The 20,272-nt window shown below is 43.8% G+C and overlaps 1 protein-coding gene across 1 annotated transcript in view; it reads right to left on the reverse strand.

Annotated features, from left to right (window-relative positions):
* FBXW7 (F-box and WD repeat domain containing 7) overlaps positions 1-20,272 on the reverse strand; it is an 806,951-nt gene that overhangs the window by 372,552 nt on the left and 414,127 nt on the right. Inside the window, exon 3 of the mRNA XM_085641667.1 lies at positions 1,697-2,221. Coding sequence (XP_085497793.1) covers positions 1,697-2,152 — 456 coding nt within the window. The 5' untranslated portion in view covers positions 2,153-2,221. The remainder of the gene's footprint in view (positions 1-1,696; positions 2,222-20,272) is intronic.

Genomic DNA, 20,272 nt, shown 5'->3' on the forward strand with positions numbered 1-20,272 from the left:
TAAAATATGAATTTTCACGTCAAATCCTACATGACACTTTAACCAAAATGGCCATTCATAGTATATGCACTTAATTCAAGTACAAATGGAGGTTACATGTGCGGTGCAATTTTGGCCTGAAATGCTTATCAAGTGATGTACTGACTACATTTTTTAATCTACACACTGTGGCTATTTAAAAAAGTTTTACTGAGGTTCTGTGTTGTAATTAAAAGATTCCCTCTTGGTAAGCAGGAGTCAGGTAGCCAGGTCATGTAGAATAGCAGGTTGTCGGTTTATTGACGAGGTTACAGATAGCACAGTTAAGTACCCCGCCTGGAGCAGCATCCTCTCTACCCCGTCCACTCTCTCCAACTGCCAAGCAACCTCCAGTGACTCACCAGCATTCCATGACATCACACACTACTGAGCAGCGCAGGGAACAATGGAGGCGTATGCAGAGTGTATCACAAGCACAGCAGATTATAACATTCCGCCATGTTTTATACCAAGATTAAATGTATTTCCAGCCCCGCCTGCCCAAACAAATATAAATTCCGCCCTAACAGTACTAAATGATTTAATCTTATTCTTTTGTTGATGTAAACATTTCAGACTCTAATTACTAGCTTGCACGGATTTCAAGTGTAACTTAAACATGTTCTCAATAAAATTCCAAATGCATTTACAGAAATAGTACTGCTTCCCATCAGGGAGTCATATGTAAATTAACAATATTTGGACTTCAATAAGAAAGTATTGCAATTACTTAGACATAGACAAACCAGACTAAATTTCTTTAAAATGGAATCTGTACAGGCTCCAAAGCCTTGGAAAGCCTCAACACCCGTAACCATCTTAATTAAAAAACCCATCTGCTAGCTGTTTGAGAGTACAAGCATCTATTTTATACGCAAATGCTTTAAAAAAATACATTCATGTTGATTCCACAGCTGGCCCTGGTGAATGCAGCTATCTACATGCTACAACATAAATGGCCTCTAAAGGTAGAATCATCCTGTCACATCTGATGTGCAGCAGCGATGCGCTAAAAAAATTATTTAATTTGTAATATTGGCCTTCAAAATAACTTCAACTGAAGTGAACTTAACTCATTACATAATAGCTAAGAGACGAATTCCACACAGATGCTTGTGGTAGAAAGTAGAAACACCCTTCAAACTTCCTGGATACAATTTTGATTACAGAAAAGACAACGCGCCGCCTGAGGGCGCCAGATCCCTACCAAAAGCATGCAACGTTTAAATCAACTTAAGAGATCTTCAAAAGATGAAGCAGCCAGAAGTGTTAGAAACTGACCAACTGTTATGCAGAGTGAAAACAGCTGTCAACTTCCGGGTAGGCGATAGACCGCTATAGATAAAGGAGAGATGCAATATACACCCATGCATGAGGATGGCAAATGGCTGCAATAGGCGGATTTAAAATACAGTCTCCTCGTCGGCCCTGGTCGAATAAACACGAGCAAGCCTATACCTGGGGTGATGTAATAATACAACATTAAAACAGAGAACATGGACGGGCCACGAGCTGGACTCAGCTCACTGAAGTCCAGCGCCTGTGAATGTGAGGAAGAACGCTGTGAGTGCATACATTGACACTTACCAACAGGTCGCTTCGCTTAGAGCATCACAGGTGAACGCATGTAGACAGGAAAGCGGATTTACCAGTGTATATAATTAGAAAGTTGACTCACCTTAGTCTTTGTGTAGAAAAGGGGTGATTGCTGGTGTATTGATAAGCCCATGATGGTTTTGGAATTTAAGAGGCAGTCTCCGTTTGTGTGTGCATCCTCCCTGCCACTGTCCTCCGAGGGATCAAAGTCATCACTGTCTTGGTCCATTTCCTCCTCTTTCTCCTCCTCAGCAGCACGTTCCTCGTCGTCGTCCGGGTCTCCTCGGTCCCCCGTGGATTGGTCATCTGGCGAAGTGACGCGGTTGTTGTTCTCTTCCTGCCGCTCGTGGCCAGGTGTCCCGGGCCCACCTCCATTCCTCACGATGTGTCCCGCCTCCTGCTGCCGCTGGTGCTGTGCCTGCTCCTCCACCACCCTGTTCATCTGCTCCTCATCTGCGTGGCTCGAGGACGCGTTCCCCCGGACAGCGCCTCCAGTGCGTCGTCTCTTGCTGCCCACAGAGAGCAGATCGTGATTCATTTCCAAAAGCCAGCTTGCCACTTCTTGGACCTTGGCTAGGCTGTCTGAAGAAGCGAAGGTTTTCACATTCTGGGGATACAAACAAATGCAGCATTAATGCCAACGCTTACTGCGCTTCACAAACCTTACCTACGGTAACTTGGCCTCTTCAAAATGAATGCATGCCTAAGGCAAAGTCAGAACCATTTGGTCACACGTGACAACTTGCACCTTAACAAAGGAAAGCAAACTGCAATGCGAGAAAAAAGGACGCAAAACTGCTGGATTTGCATACGATAAACAACGAAAGATTAGCAGTAAAACAAGCATTTAAGACTGCCAGTTCACCCAAAGGAATTGTCAACAATCGCTCAGTGGTTCTTAATATTTAATGACCTTCTCTGTGGCCCTACGTACACTGATTTCCCAATGACTACTTGGGATTATTTGCACAGGCTGCCATTTCTGTACTCAGGAGTGTTTTTCCCAGGTAGCCCCTTCACATTACACTATTTTATGGTTTATAGCCTAATACAGCAAACACAAGGAGATGATGGACGGAGCGCTGAAACTTTTGAGACACTCACCCCCAGTCACCAATCTGGGTTGAATCCATCATCGTTCTTTAGCTCACTTCGCCACACTAGTTTGGACTGAGCCAAATGCAAATCAGTCTTGACCCTGCACCTCACTGGAACAGTCCAGCCCGAACTGCCAAGCCAGGTCTTCCCTGGACCAGAAACCCAGACCTTATAGTGACTGGGGGTGAGAGTATGAAAAGTTTGAGCGCTCCGTCCATCATCTCCTTGTGTTTGCTTTATAGCCTAACACACCAACATCATTGACATTTCACATTATAAACAGATTACAATGGCTTCTCAGGAGAGATCTCAGAGGGTCCTGTGCAGTGGGACGGGCCACAACAGGAAATCAACTAGACCGATCAAGCTCACCCATTGCAAAGGAATCATTTATATTTGCTTATAACAAATTGAGAATATCTGAGAAACTAAGTAAAACCTCTACACTATAAAAACATCCCTAAGTGCCAATGCATTCCTTCATGCAAAACCAAGATCTGTTCTTTTGCTGCAAAAAATGCAATCCACTTCTTCAATAATTTTGGCTCTCCCACACTTACTGTTCACATTAAAGCCAAGCTCACAGAACAGCCTTCCACCAAGAAGCAAATACTGTCATCTTTTGAAAAAGGTATCACACCAATAAGCAATACTACGTATTGCCATATCCTCCCACCCAGCATTAACCACCAGGTGTGACTCCTTTGCAAAAGAATAAAAGCACCGAAGGTTTTTCTCAGTAGCCTGCAACCGGCGATGCCGAACATCAGCGTTGAGAAACACCTAGACTGCTTAGCCTTGAGGCCAATGCATGCCTCCTTCTGCCATCACCCGACAACCTCCTCTCTGTCTCACGCTTGGAGGTTCTTTCTCGCCCTTGCTCTCTTCCTTTGTCACTGTTTTACAATATTTGACAATATTATGCCTTTATCTCTCTTCCTCTGGGACGTAGTCCAATAATGAAAAATTATCCAGGTCCCAAAAAATGATCGCTGGTGCCAACCACCTGCAAGAAGATACTGGTACCTGCAAACAGGATTACAATAGCCCCGGCACCCCGTCTGTTCCATATGCCCATGGTCCTAAGAATACTACCCCAGTTTCACCCCCCAGTTCAATGTGGACATTGGTTACCGAAACGATTGTATTGAGTGCAAGATGGAAATCAATCCAGAGAAAAGATTGTAATGCCCAATGTCGATTATCACATGAAATGAAGCCAATTTCACATGTAATGCAATTAGTTTCTATTACAGAAATGTTAATAAAATATTTCAACAAAAAAAAGATACTGGTACCTGCAGTAACTCAAATGGAGGTACCCCAATTAAAACAATCCATTCAATTCTAGTAATTAATAAATGTATGGGCCTTCAATATACTGTTTGCAAACTTTGTATACACTTAAATGACTGAAAGGCTTAAGAGCTCTCAGAATCAGCTGGAACTCCTTGCAAAATAGTCAGCATTCAAAATACAATAATGGACAGTTTGAAACTCTGACATCAACCACGATACAGCATAATAACAATGTGTATTTGTAAAGCGCATGTTCACACAGAAGGATATCATGGCGCTGAATAACAGATGTTTATTGTTATCTAACTCAGTGGTACTCGTTTTATCGACCTCAGAACGATGAAAGGCTGAGTGGAGCCGCCTGGATTTGAAGCAGTGACCAACAGGTCAAACACTGGCCCCAACGGGGAACACAGTAGTCCACAAAGCCACCAGACCCTGTGTAATAGCTCATAAGGCACTCCTGAGGCACAATAAAGAGCATGGTTCTGAAACTGGGGCTACTGAACAGGCAGCAGATAGCAAGCACTGACAAAGCCAATCGGTCTTGGCAATGCGAGAGCTATTGGCTGTGTCAACGTTAATGTCTTTAAGCCAAGTAGCCCAAGAGCACACAATTTAAGCACAGACACTGTGATTTATTCTCGTTTGCTGGTCTTCCCCTTTATATTTGTCTATTTTCTGTTTTGTACAAAGCATGTTAAAGCAGCTGCAAAGACACAAGTAGACCTCACCAAAATGCTTATTAACATAATGTGGACTATGCACTACAGAAAAAGTAACACTGAAATTATTTCATAGACCTTGCCCCCCGTGCTCAGCCTGGTCTCTCTCGTTCCCCCAATCCTTTTCATAAAGTTTTGGAGGGCAGCCCAACTTCGAAATATTTTGCTTATGCGGGGGTTAAAAGCAAAAAAAGTTTGAAGACCCCTGCCATACCCCCACAGGCTATTATCATTGACTGAGGTAACCAAAAGGTGACTTAATCTCCGCCACTGGTAATAACCCTGGTTTTGCCCACTGCGCCGCTCCAGAGACAAGCCATCTGCATATCATGTTTGGGCCTGCTAGAAAAAAGGAACCATTTAGCTAAACTTCCAGGCCATGTTGCCTGAGAACAGTGAAACAAGCAACTGCAGGGTGGGTTCAAACTATTGGGCATCCCGAGGTGCAGCTATATTCCTAAATCTCAGGGAACACAAGATCCACATCTGGGCATAACTGCTGCACCGAGGAAAATAAACAAGCACTGGCATAGCCAATAGGTCTCGCCTTTTGGACCTTATAAGTGTTTAGCTATGCAACAATTGCATAACTAAATACTTATAAGGTCCCAAAAGCGAGACCTATTGGCTATGCAAAGCGGCCGTGCGGCTGCGAAAGTGAAAGTGATCGCGATCACGATCAAACATCAAAGCGGCCGTGAAAGTAATTGCGGTAAAGTGCGGCGCGCACGCCCGCGCACATGCACTGTAGCTCTAGGCTGGCCTGGTTGCACTTTTTGGAGCCCTCTCAATATGTCTCGCCAGACCAGCGCATGCGCTGGGTCAGGCGAGACCTAAAAAGCGTTAAGTTGAAGGCTTGAATCAAACTCAGTCACAGGTAAACATAAATAGTTTATTGTTTGATTACTTAAAATCTTTATAATACTGTGCAAATTAATGATTAAAAAAGCATTACAAATCCATTTTAAAAAGCATACATCTACAAGTTAGGTTGCTAACTCACTCTCGGTAGCAGGGCCCAATATTCTGTTCCTATGGTTGCACTGCCAAACCTTAAACGTTTATGGAGCTGCAGACTCCGTTTTCTTCCATTGGACTAACATAAATGATCAATGTCGCTGCCAGCCGTAGCTGTTATGCAGCTACTTGTGTGTGTGAGACATATTGGGTGAATTCTGGCTTTCGAGCCAACAGCATCTTGCAAGGTGGAATGTTTGTACAGTTAAAAAGCGATACTACAAACACATTCCAGAAAGCAAAATCTGAGTGTATGAAAGAGCCACAGCTAGCTGAAACATCACACAGGCACGATACCACTTGACTGCAATGAGAACTATAACAATCAAGAGATAGGCGACCCAGAAAAGAACCCAGACAAGGAGCTACATGTGTAACCCTCTGGATATAGAATAATCACATGGGTGAGGAGTGAAAATGTACGCGATATGCGGAAGCGTGCATCTGTAAATATGAAGATCTGCTGTTTCGAGTACCTTCCTTCCCTTCCTGTGGGTTCTCGGTGAGAGGAAGTTGGTGTACCTTTTGATTCCATGCCTAATTCAATATGACATATCAGATCCATGTAGCCTGGTAATGGATATTTATTTCTTATATAGTTACCAAACCATCCATAGTTTCAGCCAAAACTACTACCGGAAGAGGTTACTGAAACAGCGTAAAATGAAAGAAAACATACGGTTCAGTAGTGTGCTGATTCGACCTCTCTTTTGATGCTTGTGGTTAAAATAACACATTTGGCACCCTCTTGATCCGGATGTATGTCATATTCAATTTGATTTTGTATCTGCTTGTCTAAAGACGGTCAGCGTGCAGAACACATGAACATAACAAAGAAAACACACAAGCTTTCATCTGGAGCCCATGAAACCTAAGTTGACTGGCTTGATCCGACATGGGACCTAAAGAGAGCAGCGCCGACATGACGCACCAGCTACAGGGTTCAGCTGTACTGATACTGCAAGCTGCCGGGTACTAGTGCCCTCTTACAACTCAGACGTGAGGACAAATCTTCAACCAAATGCCAGCTGTGTGAGGGGCAAACATAAGCACTGCCCCAGATTTTGACATTCTTGGCTATTTGCAATTTTCTGAATACAAAAGGAAGCAAACTCGATAGCTTTAAGGCTTATGTACTGTACAGAATTGTAGTGTGCCACGGGTCACAGCGCTTACTACTCCCTATGTGGGGGTACTGAAGCGCTTACCTGCCCCAACAGCAAGCTACACCATGTAGGTAGTGTGAGCCTTTGCTTTGTGCCTATGTGGATTGTGATTTCAAGTCATGCCACCACGGTTCTTCTACAAAGCCTACGAGAACCCTTGATTTATAGAGTTGTGTTGCAGGCAGTACACACAGTATGTACAGTGTTCAGCAGATATTGAGTTAATACCACAAACTGGTAGTGAAGGTCATCAAAACACACCTAACAACTTGTTTTAAATAGGGCTTGCTAGCATAGCTTGTGACGTCTTTCAGCGACGCGAATGACAGATTTTTCTATTTACCACTTTATTTTATTTCACTCACATACCTTGCAACGATCAATGGCTGAGTTTTGGCCAAGCATGGATTTATCGTCCGCGAGTCTTTGACTCACTGAGGAATTTTGACACGTATATCTGAGACAGCACTCATTTATTTATTTATAAAGTTTTATATAGCGCGAACATGCCCCACGAAGGTATCAGAGCGCTTTACAGTCAAGAACATAAATGGATGAGGTGTTATGCACATATTCAAAAGTGTCAATATGAACATAAGAACTAGCAAAATATAAGAATAACATACATAGAGGACCATGGAACTGCAGGATGTTTTACAATAGACAGTTAGTGAAAATTAGGTGATTGTGCTAGCAAACATATATACATATTAAGACCACAGTCGATTCACAATCGAAATAAAGTGTATAGTAGACCAAGAGGGACCCACCACCAGCTATAGCGTTACATAACATACAGTTGATGAGCAGTATGAGCTGTGCTAATGGTCAGAAGATTCGACCAATCACATGAGATAGGTAAAGACATTCGGGTCATGAAGATAACTCCGTGACATCCTAGAGTTGAAAATTAAGGCAAGTATTTGTTCATTAGATGTATTTTTACTTCTTTTTTGAAGGCGGTAAGGGAAGTGATTCCACGCACTACTGGAGGTAGGGAGTTCCAAATCTTAGGTGCAATCCCTGAGAAGGCTCTACAGCCGGTTCTCTTCTTGAGGAAGGATTGAGGTTTCAGAAGGAAAGTGTTCGCACTTCGCAGTTGTCTACAACCTCCAGACCTTTCTAACTTTTGAGCCAAGTAGCTGGGTGAATTGTTGTGAATTGCATTGTGTGACATGCAAGCCACTTTAAGGTGTATTCTTGCCTCGTAAGGTAACCAATTCAGGGCTTTCAAGGTTGGCGAGATGTGAGTATTTCTTTTTGTTCCTGCTAACAGCCTGGCCGCGGCATTCAGTGCAGCTCTTAGCGGCGCCAGCTTGTATTTAGGAAGACCACAGAGGGTAGTGCTTCCGTAGTCTAATCTTGATAACACTAAGGCTTGAACTGCCATTTTTAGATCAGACTGAGGGAGGAAGGGTTTGAGTTTCCTTAATATACTCCACTTATGATTAGCACCCTTGGTGGCGATAGAGATGTGCGACTGCATATTCAAATGTTTGTCTATAGCGATTCCAAGCGATTTTGCTGAGTCAACGATGAGGGGGACACAATCGAAGGAGGTTAGGTGTTTTAACTATAGGTCTAGCTTTGGTGTGTGGCTCGGTGGCGAGATGAGGATGAATAGGCCAGCGCCAAGCATGACACCACATACAGAAGCACTTACTGCTTCTCTAGAATGTTCTGAATGGGTTGGAGATGGAAATGCCGCCATTAAATGATGCTGTTCTAAGGGTTCGCTGGGGCTTTACATTGCCTGGGTGGCGCTGCGGGAATGATTGTGACACATGGGCCACAGGATTGCAGTATTTAGTCAAAGAAGGTAGAGGAGGTAATGTTGGTGCAGTAAACTGGCCTTGAAGTAGAACACATCTTTAAACAGTGGGTGCAATACTTGATTATGGAACGGCAAGCTTTAGAATATATTCTATTTAATTTATTTTGTAACTGGAATTTTAACATTTTTATTGCGCTTTCAAACCACTTAACCAAAAGTGGTGAATTAGAGATTTTCTGTAGGTAGTAGCATATTTAATTTATCGGGTTTGAGTTTTAAAGGGTGGAAATACTGATGCGAAGCCGCTTTACGATATATAAAAAAGTGTGCAGGAGCATTGACGTATGACTTGTACAGTGATCCACTGTGGTAAACGTAATGGGGCAACCCAGTGTCCCTCAGAACCTGGGTATACGTATTAAAATAAAAAAATTGGTTCTGTCAGGGTTTTCAATTACTTAGGGCAAGTAGCAACAGCTTACTTATAACACATATCAACGATTTGCAAAGGAAGAATATAACACACACCAAAATTAGGATTCAATAATCTATTCAGAAAAAAATTAATGTATTCAGAAAAAAATCAGATAATTATGGCTGTCGCATTTTACAATTTCAATTGCAATGTGAAATACGTGACTGTGGTGAAAAAGTGACATGTGGTGGTTGGTGATAAAGACAGTACGCTATATACAGAAACAATTGAGCGTGCAATAAAAGGAGGGGAGAAAGATTTTTTTCGTATGTCATTATTTTAGCACATTTGCTTCAGGATCCAATGACAAATAAGACTGTGATCATGAGCGTTGTGTAGACATATGCAGTACGCCGACGTTTTGACCCTGTGAGTTGCGCAGAAGTGTAATGCGTCAAGGTGGGTCTTCTTCAAGGCAGGAGGGGGGGGGGGGAATTGGCAGCCAAAAAGTAGATTTCTTTGGTATATCTCTAAATTATCATTTGCCTCCTAGTCAAATATGAGTTTGAGATTAAACCACATGCATCTCCACCAGTTTCTGAATACATAATTGAATCCTAATTTTGGTGTGTGTTATATTCTTCCTTTGGAAATCATTGATATGTGTTATAAGTAAGCTGTTGCTACTTGCCCTAAGTAATTGAAAACCCCGATAGAACCAATTTTTTATTTTAATAGTGATCTACTGTGGGCACTAGTTATGACAACGTCCCAAAAAGGTTACAGTTTCTTCAGTTTACTTCCCTCAACTGAAGAGTCAGAGATCAGCAGGAGTCGAGGGCTTGATCATGGACAAAACTGATATTTTTTTCATATACTGCCATAGACTTCAGCTATGTTTCAAGGTGGCACAAAGATCAGCGATGTGACCGCGCCATCACCGTCCAAACTAATTCATGATCTGCTAAAGAACCATACGTCTAGGATTTCACAAGTTACTACTGTAAGTGAGGATGTAAAACTAAGGAACACCACAGCCATCCTTGAGCATTTGGGACTTTGGGTGAGGTAATCCTAGACCAGAATGGTCAGGTGAAGCAGGGGTCTGAAACTCCTGCTTCTGGACCCCTAAAATATTTGCTTGGGTCCAGGGCAACAAGATTTCGTGTTTATTTCTTCTTCTTAACAACACACAGCACCACGTTGTATTTATATTATATTTATGGGAAAGAGGATTGTTTCTACTAAAGCAAGGTAGGTGTCCTGGTGTAGGAGTTGTTCAATCTTCTACATAGGAGTCGTTAATGAAAAGTCTTTGCTATTAGGGTGAGCACTCGAAGGCTGTGAGCTCAGCTTACTTTACTTGACAGTAGTTCTAGTATTAAAACAAGGACACCACCGCACATTGTAACAATTTGAGGTTATTTATGTCACTAGAGAGCTCTCTAACTACATGCAAATACACGCATAAGCATTGGTGAGTGCTTTCAAAATAAAGGAAAACAAAAAACTGAAACTACGAAAAAAACACATTTTACAAACTTATTGTACAACGTTAAATATTTCTCTGAGGCATCATCTAGTAAAATATGTTTGAAGCATGCCTATATTAAAAAGATGATTATTAACTGGAAATAAGTATAAATCCATTAGGGGCAGCAAAAAAATAAATAAGGTGCTTGGTTCCTAAAGAAAGTCACAAAAGAACACCACTGGTATGGTGCTGGTGCAGATGTACACCTTTCATGAATTTACAAGAGTTTGCAGAAGTAGGCCTGGAAACCTTACTTCTAGCAAACTGTGTGAATGTCATTTTCACATGAGCTAATATACCCGAGTGTATGCTTATGTAAAACTCTGATGAGCAGTTACAAGTTCACTTTTCCCACACTTTTCCCCCTCCCTTTTGATAATTTTTTGTGACACTGTCGGGAGCAAAACGTTATCTTTTTCCAATGAGGAAAGAGACTGCATACACTAATATGTTCGCTTGTGGGTGTCTAGAGTCACATCACTTCCTGTTTACTTCCTGCCCTTGTGCAGGAAGTTGGCAAAATCACCGCCTAGGTAGAATCTAAACCCTGATATAACATGAGCTCTGGCATAATCAAATAAGCTACTATAGATGCGATATAATGAGAATGTTGCCATAGTTGGACCCATCACTGCATGGCACCAAAACAGAAAAGTGGATTTTTACCGTGGAACTCGATTGCTAAAGGAACCACACCCCGGTCAAGCTAAGAGCTACATCACTTTAAAATGAACTTAAGAAGAGATCCGATCAACCATCCCAGAGAGAGGCAAGCCAGTCACACAAGTATACTGCACCAGCCTAACTGCAACTACCCTTGAGAAAAAGATGAAAGGCAATGAACATTGAGATGAAGATAAAAGCCCCAGCACTTTACAAAGAGTGAGAAGCACAGTGGGGCCCTGCTGCCAAACAGAAGAGGGACAATATTGTACTTGGGGAGTTAATGACTACTGATGGAGCCACAACTGAACCACTCAACTAAAGCATGCAACTTCACTCACAGAGGGCTGCTGGCGCTAATCAGAATGGGGAACTTAGGAACCTGCACTCAAACAGACGTATCAGAAAAACACAGGCTCGCACCAGGGGCCATACTGCATAATAATCTTCTTCCAAGGTGTCATTCATGGGCTGGATCAACATAAAACCAGGCAACTTATTTTTCACTCCTATGCAAGAAAGTCTACCAGGAGAGGTTAGTTTCATCACCAACTCAAATGAACTGGAAAAATGCATCAACTAGGCAGCATAACCCCAAATGATCTGGCCATAGGAAAGGTACCTTACCTCAAACAAGGGTTCAGCAACAAATAGGGCACAGTGAAAGCGGAGAGAGCTTTGCTAAATTTCAATTAACCATTTCAAGGGGCTTCTGTCAATAATGAGTGCGACTGGAATGCAAAGCAGTGTGCACTTAAAATAAAACTGAAACATAAACCAATACAGTGTCAACCAGCTCTATAAATGAAAGAAGCAGAGCGTGACTAAGGCATTCTCTTTCAGAACTGGACTTATACAGACATCTGGCAAACATATTATAATGTTAAACCACTTAGAACAAAATACATTTTAAAAAATCCAATTTTAACGATGAATTTCAGCAAATCAGTGAAGTTGCATCCACTTTAGCAAGGCAATGGTTTTGCTATCCACTTCTCTTTGTAAGGGGGGAAGCTCCCGAAGGTTTAGCTTGAAGCGGTTTCTGTTATGCAGCACTAAGCATCTGGATTACTGCCCGGAACTGAATATTTTAGCCATGGGAAATTCTGAAGCAATATTCCATAAACATTCTGTAGCATTTACCAAGGGAAATAATCAAAGGGCGACAACCCAAAGGGAAACAGAGTGCTTTCGGTGGTACTGAAAACGTATTCAGCATTTCTTATAAATATGATATTTCCAAGTAATCCATTTTTCAAAGTTATGCTATATTTTTAAATTTTTTTAAATAAAGAAATGAAAATATGTCTAAATAAACGATCAAATATAGCAATGAGGTCAATAGAACAGCATATTATGAGATTAATATAAAAGGAATAGCTAGAGTAAGGTCTATTCAGCTCTCACCTTGGTTCATCACTGTCATTCTCTTGTATCACCAGTAGGTGGACATAAAGGTAACCCAAATCCAACGCCTCTAAATTTGGCGCACGGCAAATATCATGCACTTTTAATCAATCAATATTTATATAGCGTAGCTTATCACCCCAGAGGGTATCCAGGCGCTAAAGATTATGGAGAGCCTTAGTCGAACAGCCAAGTCTTGAGTCCCTTTCTGAAGTCGGTGAGTAAAGGGGAGGTTCGGAGGTGGAGTGGGAAGTCATTCCAGGACTTGGTGGCAAGGTAGGAGAAGGAATGACCTCCACTGCGGCTTCGCCGGATGCAGGGGAAGTATTCTAGGGCGAGGGAGGTAGATTGGAGTTGTCTGGTTGGCTGGTGGAAGGTCAGGCAGTGGCTGATGCAGGAGGATCTGGCATTGTGGAGGGCCTTTTAGACGCAAGTCATCAGCTTGAACTGGCATCTCTTCTGGACGGGGAGCCATAGAGTCTTCTGAGTTAAAGGTGATGCTGGTTCGTTTGGAGAGGTCCAGGATGAGTCACTACAGTGATCTATAGCCGTTTGAGGAGAAGGGTGGTGGTTCCAGTGTAGAGTGCATATCTGTAGTCCAGTCGGCTGGTGACGAGGGCTTGAGTCACCGTTTTATTTGTGCTGACGGGGATCCACCTGAAATTCTTACGAAGCATGCGGAGGGTGTGAAAACATGAGGAAGCTACTGCGTTGATGTGGCACTTCATAGAGAGATCGCTGTCCAGAATGATGTTGCGATTGGAGGCATGGTTGGTAGGGGTAGGTGAGAGTCCAAGTGTGGTGGGCCACCAGGTGTCATCCCATGAGGAGGTGTTCCTTCTGAAGATGAGCAGTTCTGTCTTGTCCATGTTCAGCTTTAGGCAGTTGGATCACATTCAGTCTGCGACGTAGGTCATGGCGATCAGGAAGTTGGACTTGGGAGTGGTGGTGTTTTCTGTGAGAGAGAGGAGTAGTTGGGTGTCATCAGTGTATGAGATGAGGTTTATTCTGTGGGTGCGGATGATGTTAGGCAATGGCATCATGCAGGCGTTGAAGAGGGTGGGGCTGAGGGACAATCCATGGGGGTCGCCGCAGATTATGCTCTTGGGTTCGGAGATGAAGGGTGGTAGGCGGATTCTCTCTGTGCGTCCTGTGAGGAAGGAGGAGATACACTTGAGGGTGTTTCCTCTGATGCCGATGTGGTGGGATATGGTGCTGAAAGGCACTGAGAGGTTACGGACGATCAGGTCTGCTGTCTTGCCGCAGTCAAGGATGGATCTGATGTCATCGGTTGCGGCTATTAGAGCCATCTCGGTGCTGGGGATGGAGCGGAAGGAGGACTGGGAGGTGTCAAGTAAATGGTTTCCTTCCAGGTGATCTGTAAGCGCGCAATTAATGGCTTTCTCCAAGACCTTGGCCGCAAAGGGGAAATGTGAGATGAGGTGGTAGATCTTGAGCTCACTGGGGTCGGCAGAGGGATTCTTTGGGAGGGGTTTAACCTTTGTGTGCTTCCAGGTGTCGGGGAAGGTGTTGATGGATTAGTTGAGGATGTTGTTGAGTGTGCTGCCAATTTCCAAGGTTGAAGGAGTGATGTGGGCAGGGGTCTGTTGGTGCTCCGGAGTGAACGGAGGTCAGGATTGTGTTGATTGGCATGGTGAGTGGAGTCCAATTGGTGAAGTGGCTGTTTGAGTTGTCGGTGTGTCTCAGGAGGTGGCCGAGGTCGGTTGTCTGCGGGTCGAAGTTGCTGTAGATGTCTACTATTTTGCTGTGGAAATTGTCTGCCAGGGAGTCGCAGAGGGCTTGGGAAGAGCGGACCATGGTCTAGGTGGCAGACGGGCAGGAAAATTCGCTGACAATGCTGAAACGTTCTTTAGTATGATTGGCACTAGCCTCAATGAGGATGGCTAGGGCTTCCTTGAGGTGGTGGTGGTATTTGCTGAGGGCAGATTGGAAGGTGGTGAGGCCTGAGGGGATCCTGCTGGAGCCCCATCATCTCTGCAGTTGCTTGCACACAAGTTTGAAGGCCCGGAGTTTGGGGGTGAGCTGGCATGTCCTTTGGGTCTGCTGAGCTGGCCGCTTGCATGGGGGCAATTCTGTTGGCGCAGTTGGAGATTCAATCAGAGAAGTTTTGGATGGCTAACTCAAGGTTGTTGGTGGTATCAGGTCTTGTAGTGAGGAGGGGGGCAGTCCATTGGGTCTCGGTGGTATTGCTTCATCTGCAGAGAGCAGGGGAGGGAGCATGTAGGTGGGTTGTGGTGAGCCTGCGATGGAGAAGTGGACAATGCTGTGGTGTGTCCAGGTGAGCTCGGTGGTGTGGCTGAATCGGATTCTGTCACTGGCTGTTAAGATGGGATCCAGGGTGTGTCCTGCGCAGTTTGTGGGGCTGGTGTCCAGCTGCGTGAGTCTGAGGTTGCTCAAGCTTTCCAGGAGGTTGCCAGAGTTGGTGTCATTGGAGTCGTCGAGGTGGAAGTTGAGGTCACCGAGAAAGATGTAGTGCTTGGTGTCGACTGCCATTGGGGCGATGAGTTCTCAGATCGCGTCACAGAAGCAAAGGCCCGGGTGTCTGTAGGCGAGGGTTCCTCTGATTGTGGTGTTTGTGTCAAATTGGATTTGAATATGAGGTGTTCCATGAGGTGTTGTGTTTAGTGGTGGTGCATTGGAGGGTCTTCTTGTGGATGATGGCGATGCCTCCTCTGTGTTTGTTGACGTGGTCTATGTGAATAAACTTGTATGTGTGCGGCATTGCGATCGCGATGTCAGGGGTTGTGGATGGTGTGAGCCACGTCTTGGAGAGGAAGATCACGTTGAGAGTGGACGAGAGGATGGTGTCCCGGATTTTTGTGGCGTGCTTGCACAGTAAGCGGGCGCCAAGCAGCTTGCACTGGAACTGTTCCGAAGCGTTGGAGGACAGCTGTGTAGGATCTGCAAGGGCTTCGGTGTTGCAGGTGAATTGGCATCCATGGCAGGCGAAGGGTCATTCTGTGTATCTCGGGAACGAGATGCAACAGTTTCGGCTTCGTATATGTGCGGACTTCATAACTTAGTATCATATTTTTGAAACATAAAATATCCAACTATGGAAGGCCCCACCTCCAATTCAATCCCAGGGACAATAGAACTCAAAATGATTGAACACTTGCATACAGGCTTGGAAGTATTTTCGTATGATTCTTTTACACAATATAAGAGAGAAAAGTCTTAATGGGAAAGATTGCTAAATATAATCATGACTTCATTCAAGTACTGCTAGAATCTGCATGACAAATGAGAACATATACCTTCTTTCAAAGCATTTTGCTATTGAACCAGAATTTAAGTGAAACTGAGTTAATGAATGAATGCATTCCAAGTGTTCAAGTTGGTGTCTGAGGTTTACCATCAAAGCTTGAGGATTTACAAAGCTGTAATCACAGAGTAACCCTAATTGGATTGCTAGATTTATTTTCTTACTTGCCTTTGCCAGTTTGATGTTATTTCTTCCTCTTGCGACATCTACGTATTCTCATTTATTTATTTATATTAACCGATTACACTCAGAAGCGTTAATAAATGAAACACCCCGTTTTTATTTTTGTTCTTCTGCTTTCTGGGGCAAAAACCACACAGTAGAAAAGTTTACTGATTGAAATTGGGCTTCACATAGCCTCCAAAACACATAAAAGTAAAACAACAATTACTACAGCACACAGCCAAAGTAAGGAGGAAAATTACCTCTTATAAAAATTGGTCCTTTAAGGCTGCTTTAAATTTGAGCTCTGCCACAGGTGTATCTCTCCTGGTCTTGACAGGATCTTTAAATTTGCCCTGAGTACTTGTTTACAATGTTTTAGCATACAAAGGCAATGATTTGTTTAATCAATGGGGAGAGGACGCGGCCTAATGGCTAGGGCAGTCGCCCTTAAATCTGGGGAACCGGGTACAAGTCCCGGCAACGACGCACAACATCCTGTGATTCTGGGCAAATCACTTAATCTCCCCGTGGCTATCAAAAATTAATGTCTCCTTGTGTAACGCAACTGGTGCCCATGTTTAAAGCGCTCGGATAGCGGATACCTTTGGGTCAAGTTTGCACTATATAAAAGTCTGAAGAAAAAAAATGCAGGACTGGGACTTGCATAGGTGTACCATGGTGGATGGCCTCTCTGTATTATGGTGTGATCGGCTGTGAGGGATGTGCGGTGCCAAAAAAGGTAGACATTCATTCATTTAATATTGGAACTGAACACAACTTATATGCAAAATATTTGCTCTTTGCTCGCGCTATCGAGGTTCAACTCCTCAAAGCAAATTGCACTTGGAGCTCAATTTGGGGCCATTATTTGTTTACCGTCTTACCAACGACATCTCTGAATGTTACAACACAAATTTGAACACGCGCAAGAGTTCAATCCTGGAAGAGTTTAGATCCAGACTGGATTTGTCAACGCTAAATAAAGCAATTACTTTGTAAAATTTACCACTGCTGGGTGAACTAGTGGCAATGCAAAAAAATCAAGGCAAGATTCTGATCAGAAGAATCTTACAGGTGTACAGCCGTGAAGAAGACCTGTCCTCGATTTTGTCGTATGAGTAATCGGATTTCCTCTCATTCTATTCCTCAGCAACCATACATTAACTCCAGCCTTGAAGCTGCAATAAGGAGGAAATACTTACCTTTTATACTGTTGTGTATTCCCTTGCAACAATTTGAAGGGTCGTGGAATATGTGCTTAACGGCCATGAAGGAATGCAAATTATGCAGCTATAAATCTGAAGCATTTGGTCATTTTGTTTGCCTTTGCCCTAAGATATTAGACCTTCAGAGGAAATACCTACCGGCGGCATTCAGAGAAGCTAAAATGCAGATAATTCACAAGGCAGTGAAATTTTGTTTCAACTCTCAATCTAATGCTTTTATCAGTAAACTTGTGACATTTTTACATCACGCCTACTATTATTTTAATCAAAGGCAAAAAGGCTATTAGATCTCCGGAAGAAATATTACAGCCAGTGCTTAGAGTTAAAATATAGACATTTAATGAGACAGTAAATCTTGTTTTTAACATGCTTTTGGTAAATTCATGGAACCCTTAGATGCTATTTGTATCAAACTGTATAACGATCTTTCCCTTTTAGAAAAGAACTCCCACATTGTTTTAAATGATGTGTTTTATTATCCGTATTATTATTGTAATCTTTGGATTTACATAATAAATGATTACCAATATTCATTTAGCCTGTCTTTGAGATGGTTTAGGCAAAATGTATTTTCCTAGAGATTTTCGCATTATTTTACCTACAGCAGTGCAAAGTAAACTACATAGGCAAATATTCACAAACGAGGTTTTTGCACATGGAAATTCATGAATGGTGTACTACAAAATTACAGAGCATTTCATAAATTGACACATGGAACCCAAACAAAAATTCACATTAATCAGAGACAGAACTCCTCAATAGGGTTAGTTAAATTAATACATGTTGCCTCCTCCCATAGTCCTGCATTCACTGTATCTCAAAACAGAAACTCTGCCCAGGGAGATATGCCAACGGGCTCGGTGGGCTGTGTAGGCAGCCGAGCGCGTTCCCGTGTGTGAGTTAGGCGTCACAGGCAGTGGAAGCAGTCTGAGAACGGATAGCAGCACTGGTCTGTAAAGCGCTGACTGAAAGACAGACACAAGGGAAGCGTGCCGCTGCCTTTTCCTCCGAGGACACCTCAGATTACAGTCCCGTCGTCATGCTTAGCACGGAGGGCGCAGTGGAGTAACGAAAGTTTAAGGGGGCCGGCCCCCTGCAATGTACACGAAGGGGCCACCGCTCCGAGCGCGCAGGCCTGAGTACTGTGCTGAGGGACCCCCCTGCAGCTGTATTACGCCCCTGGGAGAGCGCATGCGCATTGCTAAAAGGAGGGCCAGGTGACACTCGACCTTGACACTCCTCTAGTCACCGGGTGAGGTCAGTGTTTGCCACTGCCAGTCAGACCAACCCCGCCTCTCTCCACCTGTCCAACTACGAGTCTTGGTCCTGCACAAACCTTTGCAAAGCAGTTTTCTTTTGCGTCTCATTCGAAAGTAAACGACATTCGAAAGTAAACGACAATCGAAAAAGCGACCTAGGACACATGATGCGCGTTTTTACAGTGACCTCGACTGAGTGGCTGCCGCTAGGGATTAATCTGCTGACGGGACTGAATGCTCCGAAACGATGACGAAAATGACCGTGGGAAAAATGACCAACCTCCCCCATCCGGAGCGGAAGACGAACGCGTTAAAGGCACTGATCAGCTTTCTGGAATTCAACTAGCATCCTGGTGGAATCCGCATTACTGTGCTTGAAATAGAGCAGAAGGGCAGTTAATGCAGCATCAAAGACAATAAACAAAACGATGATTTTATGGTGGGAAAACTGCAGTTAAGGACCTGACCCTAAAAACGATGATGCTACAGATAAAAAGCTTTGAGTATAATGCAGTATCAAAGAATAGGTCAGCTTTGTTTTATAATAATGTTTAAGATCAGGAATTATAATTCATTTGAATCTGTACATGCGTCCTCCAAATCCCACTACATGACTTTTTCAGACACCTAAATAATTGGGTGGGTATAGGGTGGTAGGGTCGGACAATACCTCTACCTGTATTTTAAGAATATGTTAATATTGAAAGCACTTACTTATTAGTTCTCAGGCGAGCCTAGACTGAAGAAGACCTGACCTGCCAGGAGAGATGCTTGGATGGGAAGTGCAAGCTGCAGGCAGAGCATGTAATGCATGAATGACTGCCCACTGCATTACTCGTGTTGAAACAGGGGATTACTCAAGGGCACAACCCGTGAAAAAGCAATAGGGGTCTGTAGGCCTTTATGGACCACTCTCAGTCCATACCAATGGATGCCCCAGAACCTGGCCCTTCGTGTCTACAACCCTCTTGCAATCCAGGAGCCAACCAAGGTGAGTGTTCATCTGTTTCTTCTACAGCGTCTGGAGGGGCAGGCTCCAGGGTTTCATCCACAGTTGGGAGGCCTTATACCCGATTCCTGGGTCCTTCAAACAGTATGCAGTTTCCACAGTGTTTTACAGCTGCCCCTTCCAAGAGTAGCCCCCTATTCCTTTGGTCTTCTCATCTGCACATGCCGAGCTGGTGGTGGTGGATATAGAGGTGGCACAACTTCTGTGAAAAAGTGTGATAGTGCATACGCGTCCACACCCGAGGGCCTTTTAAGCAATCTCTTTATGGTGGACAAACGGGATGGAGGCCAGCGGCCTGTAATCAACCTGAAGGAGTTTGAGTGGTCGGTTTACCACCATTTCAAGAAGGAAGGTAGCCACATACTCAGGGATCTCCTCCAGCCCAAAGATTGGATGGTACGCCTCAATTTAATGGATGCCTATTTAACCATCCCAATCTTCTTTACTCACCGCTGCATCCTCCATTTTCAGGGGCCGGGGGACACGTTCGAATTCACCACACTCCCCTTTGGTCTGGTCTTCGGCCCCCTTGTGCTTCACCAAAATAATGCGCCCTTTGGTGGAATTTCTCAGAGACTGGGGCGTCCGACTACCTAGAAGACATCGTCTTCATGG

This window comes from Triturus cristatus, chromosome 2_2 (genome assembly GCF_964204655.1).
Source record: "Triturus cristatus chromosome 2_2, aTriCri1.1, whole genome shotgun sequence".
Taxonomy (NCBI): Eukaryota; Metazoa; Chordata; class Amphibia; order Caudata; family Salamandridae; genus Triturus; species Triturus cristatus.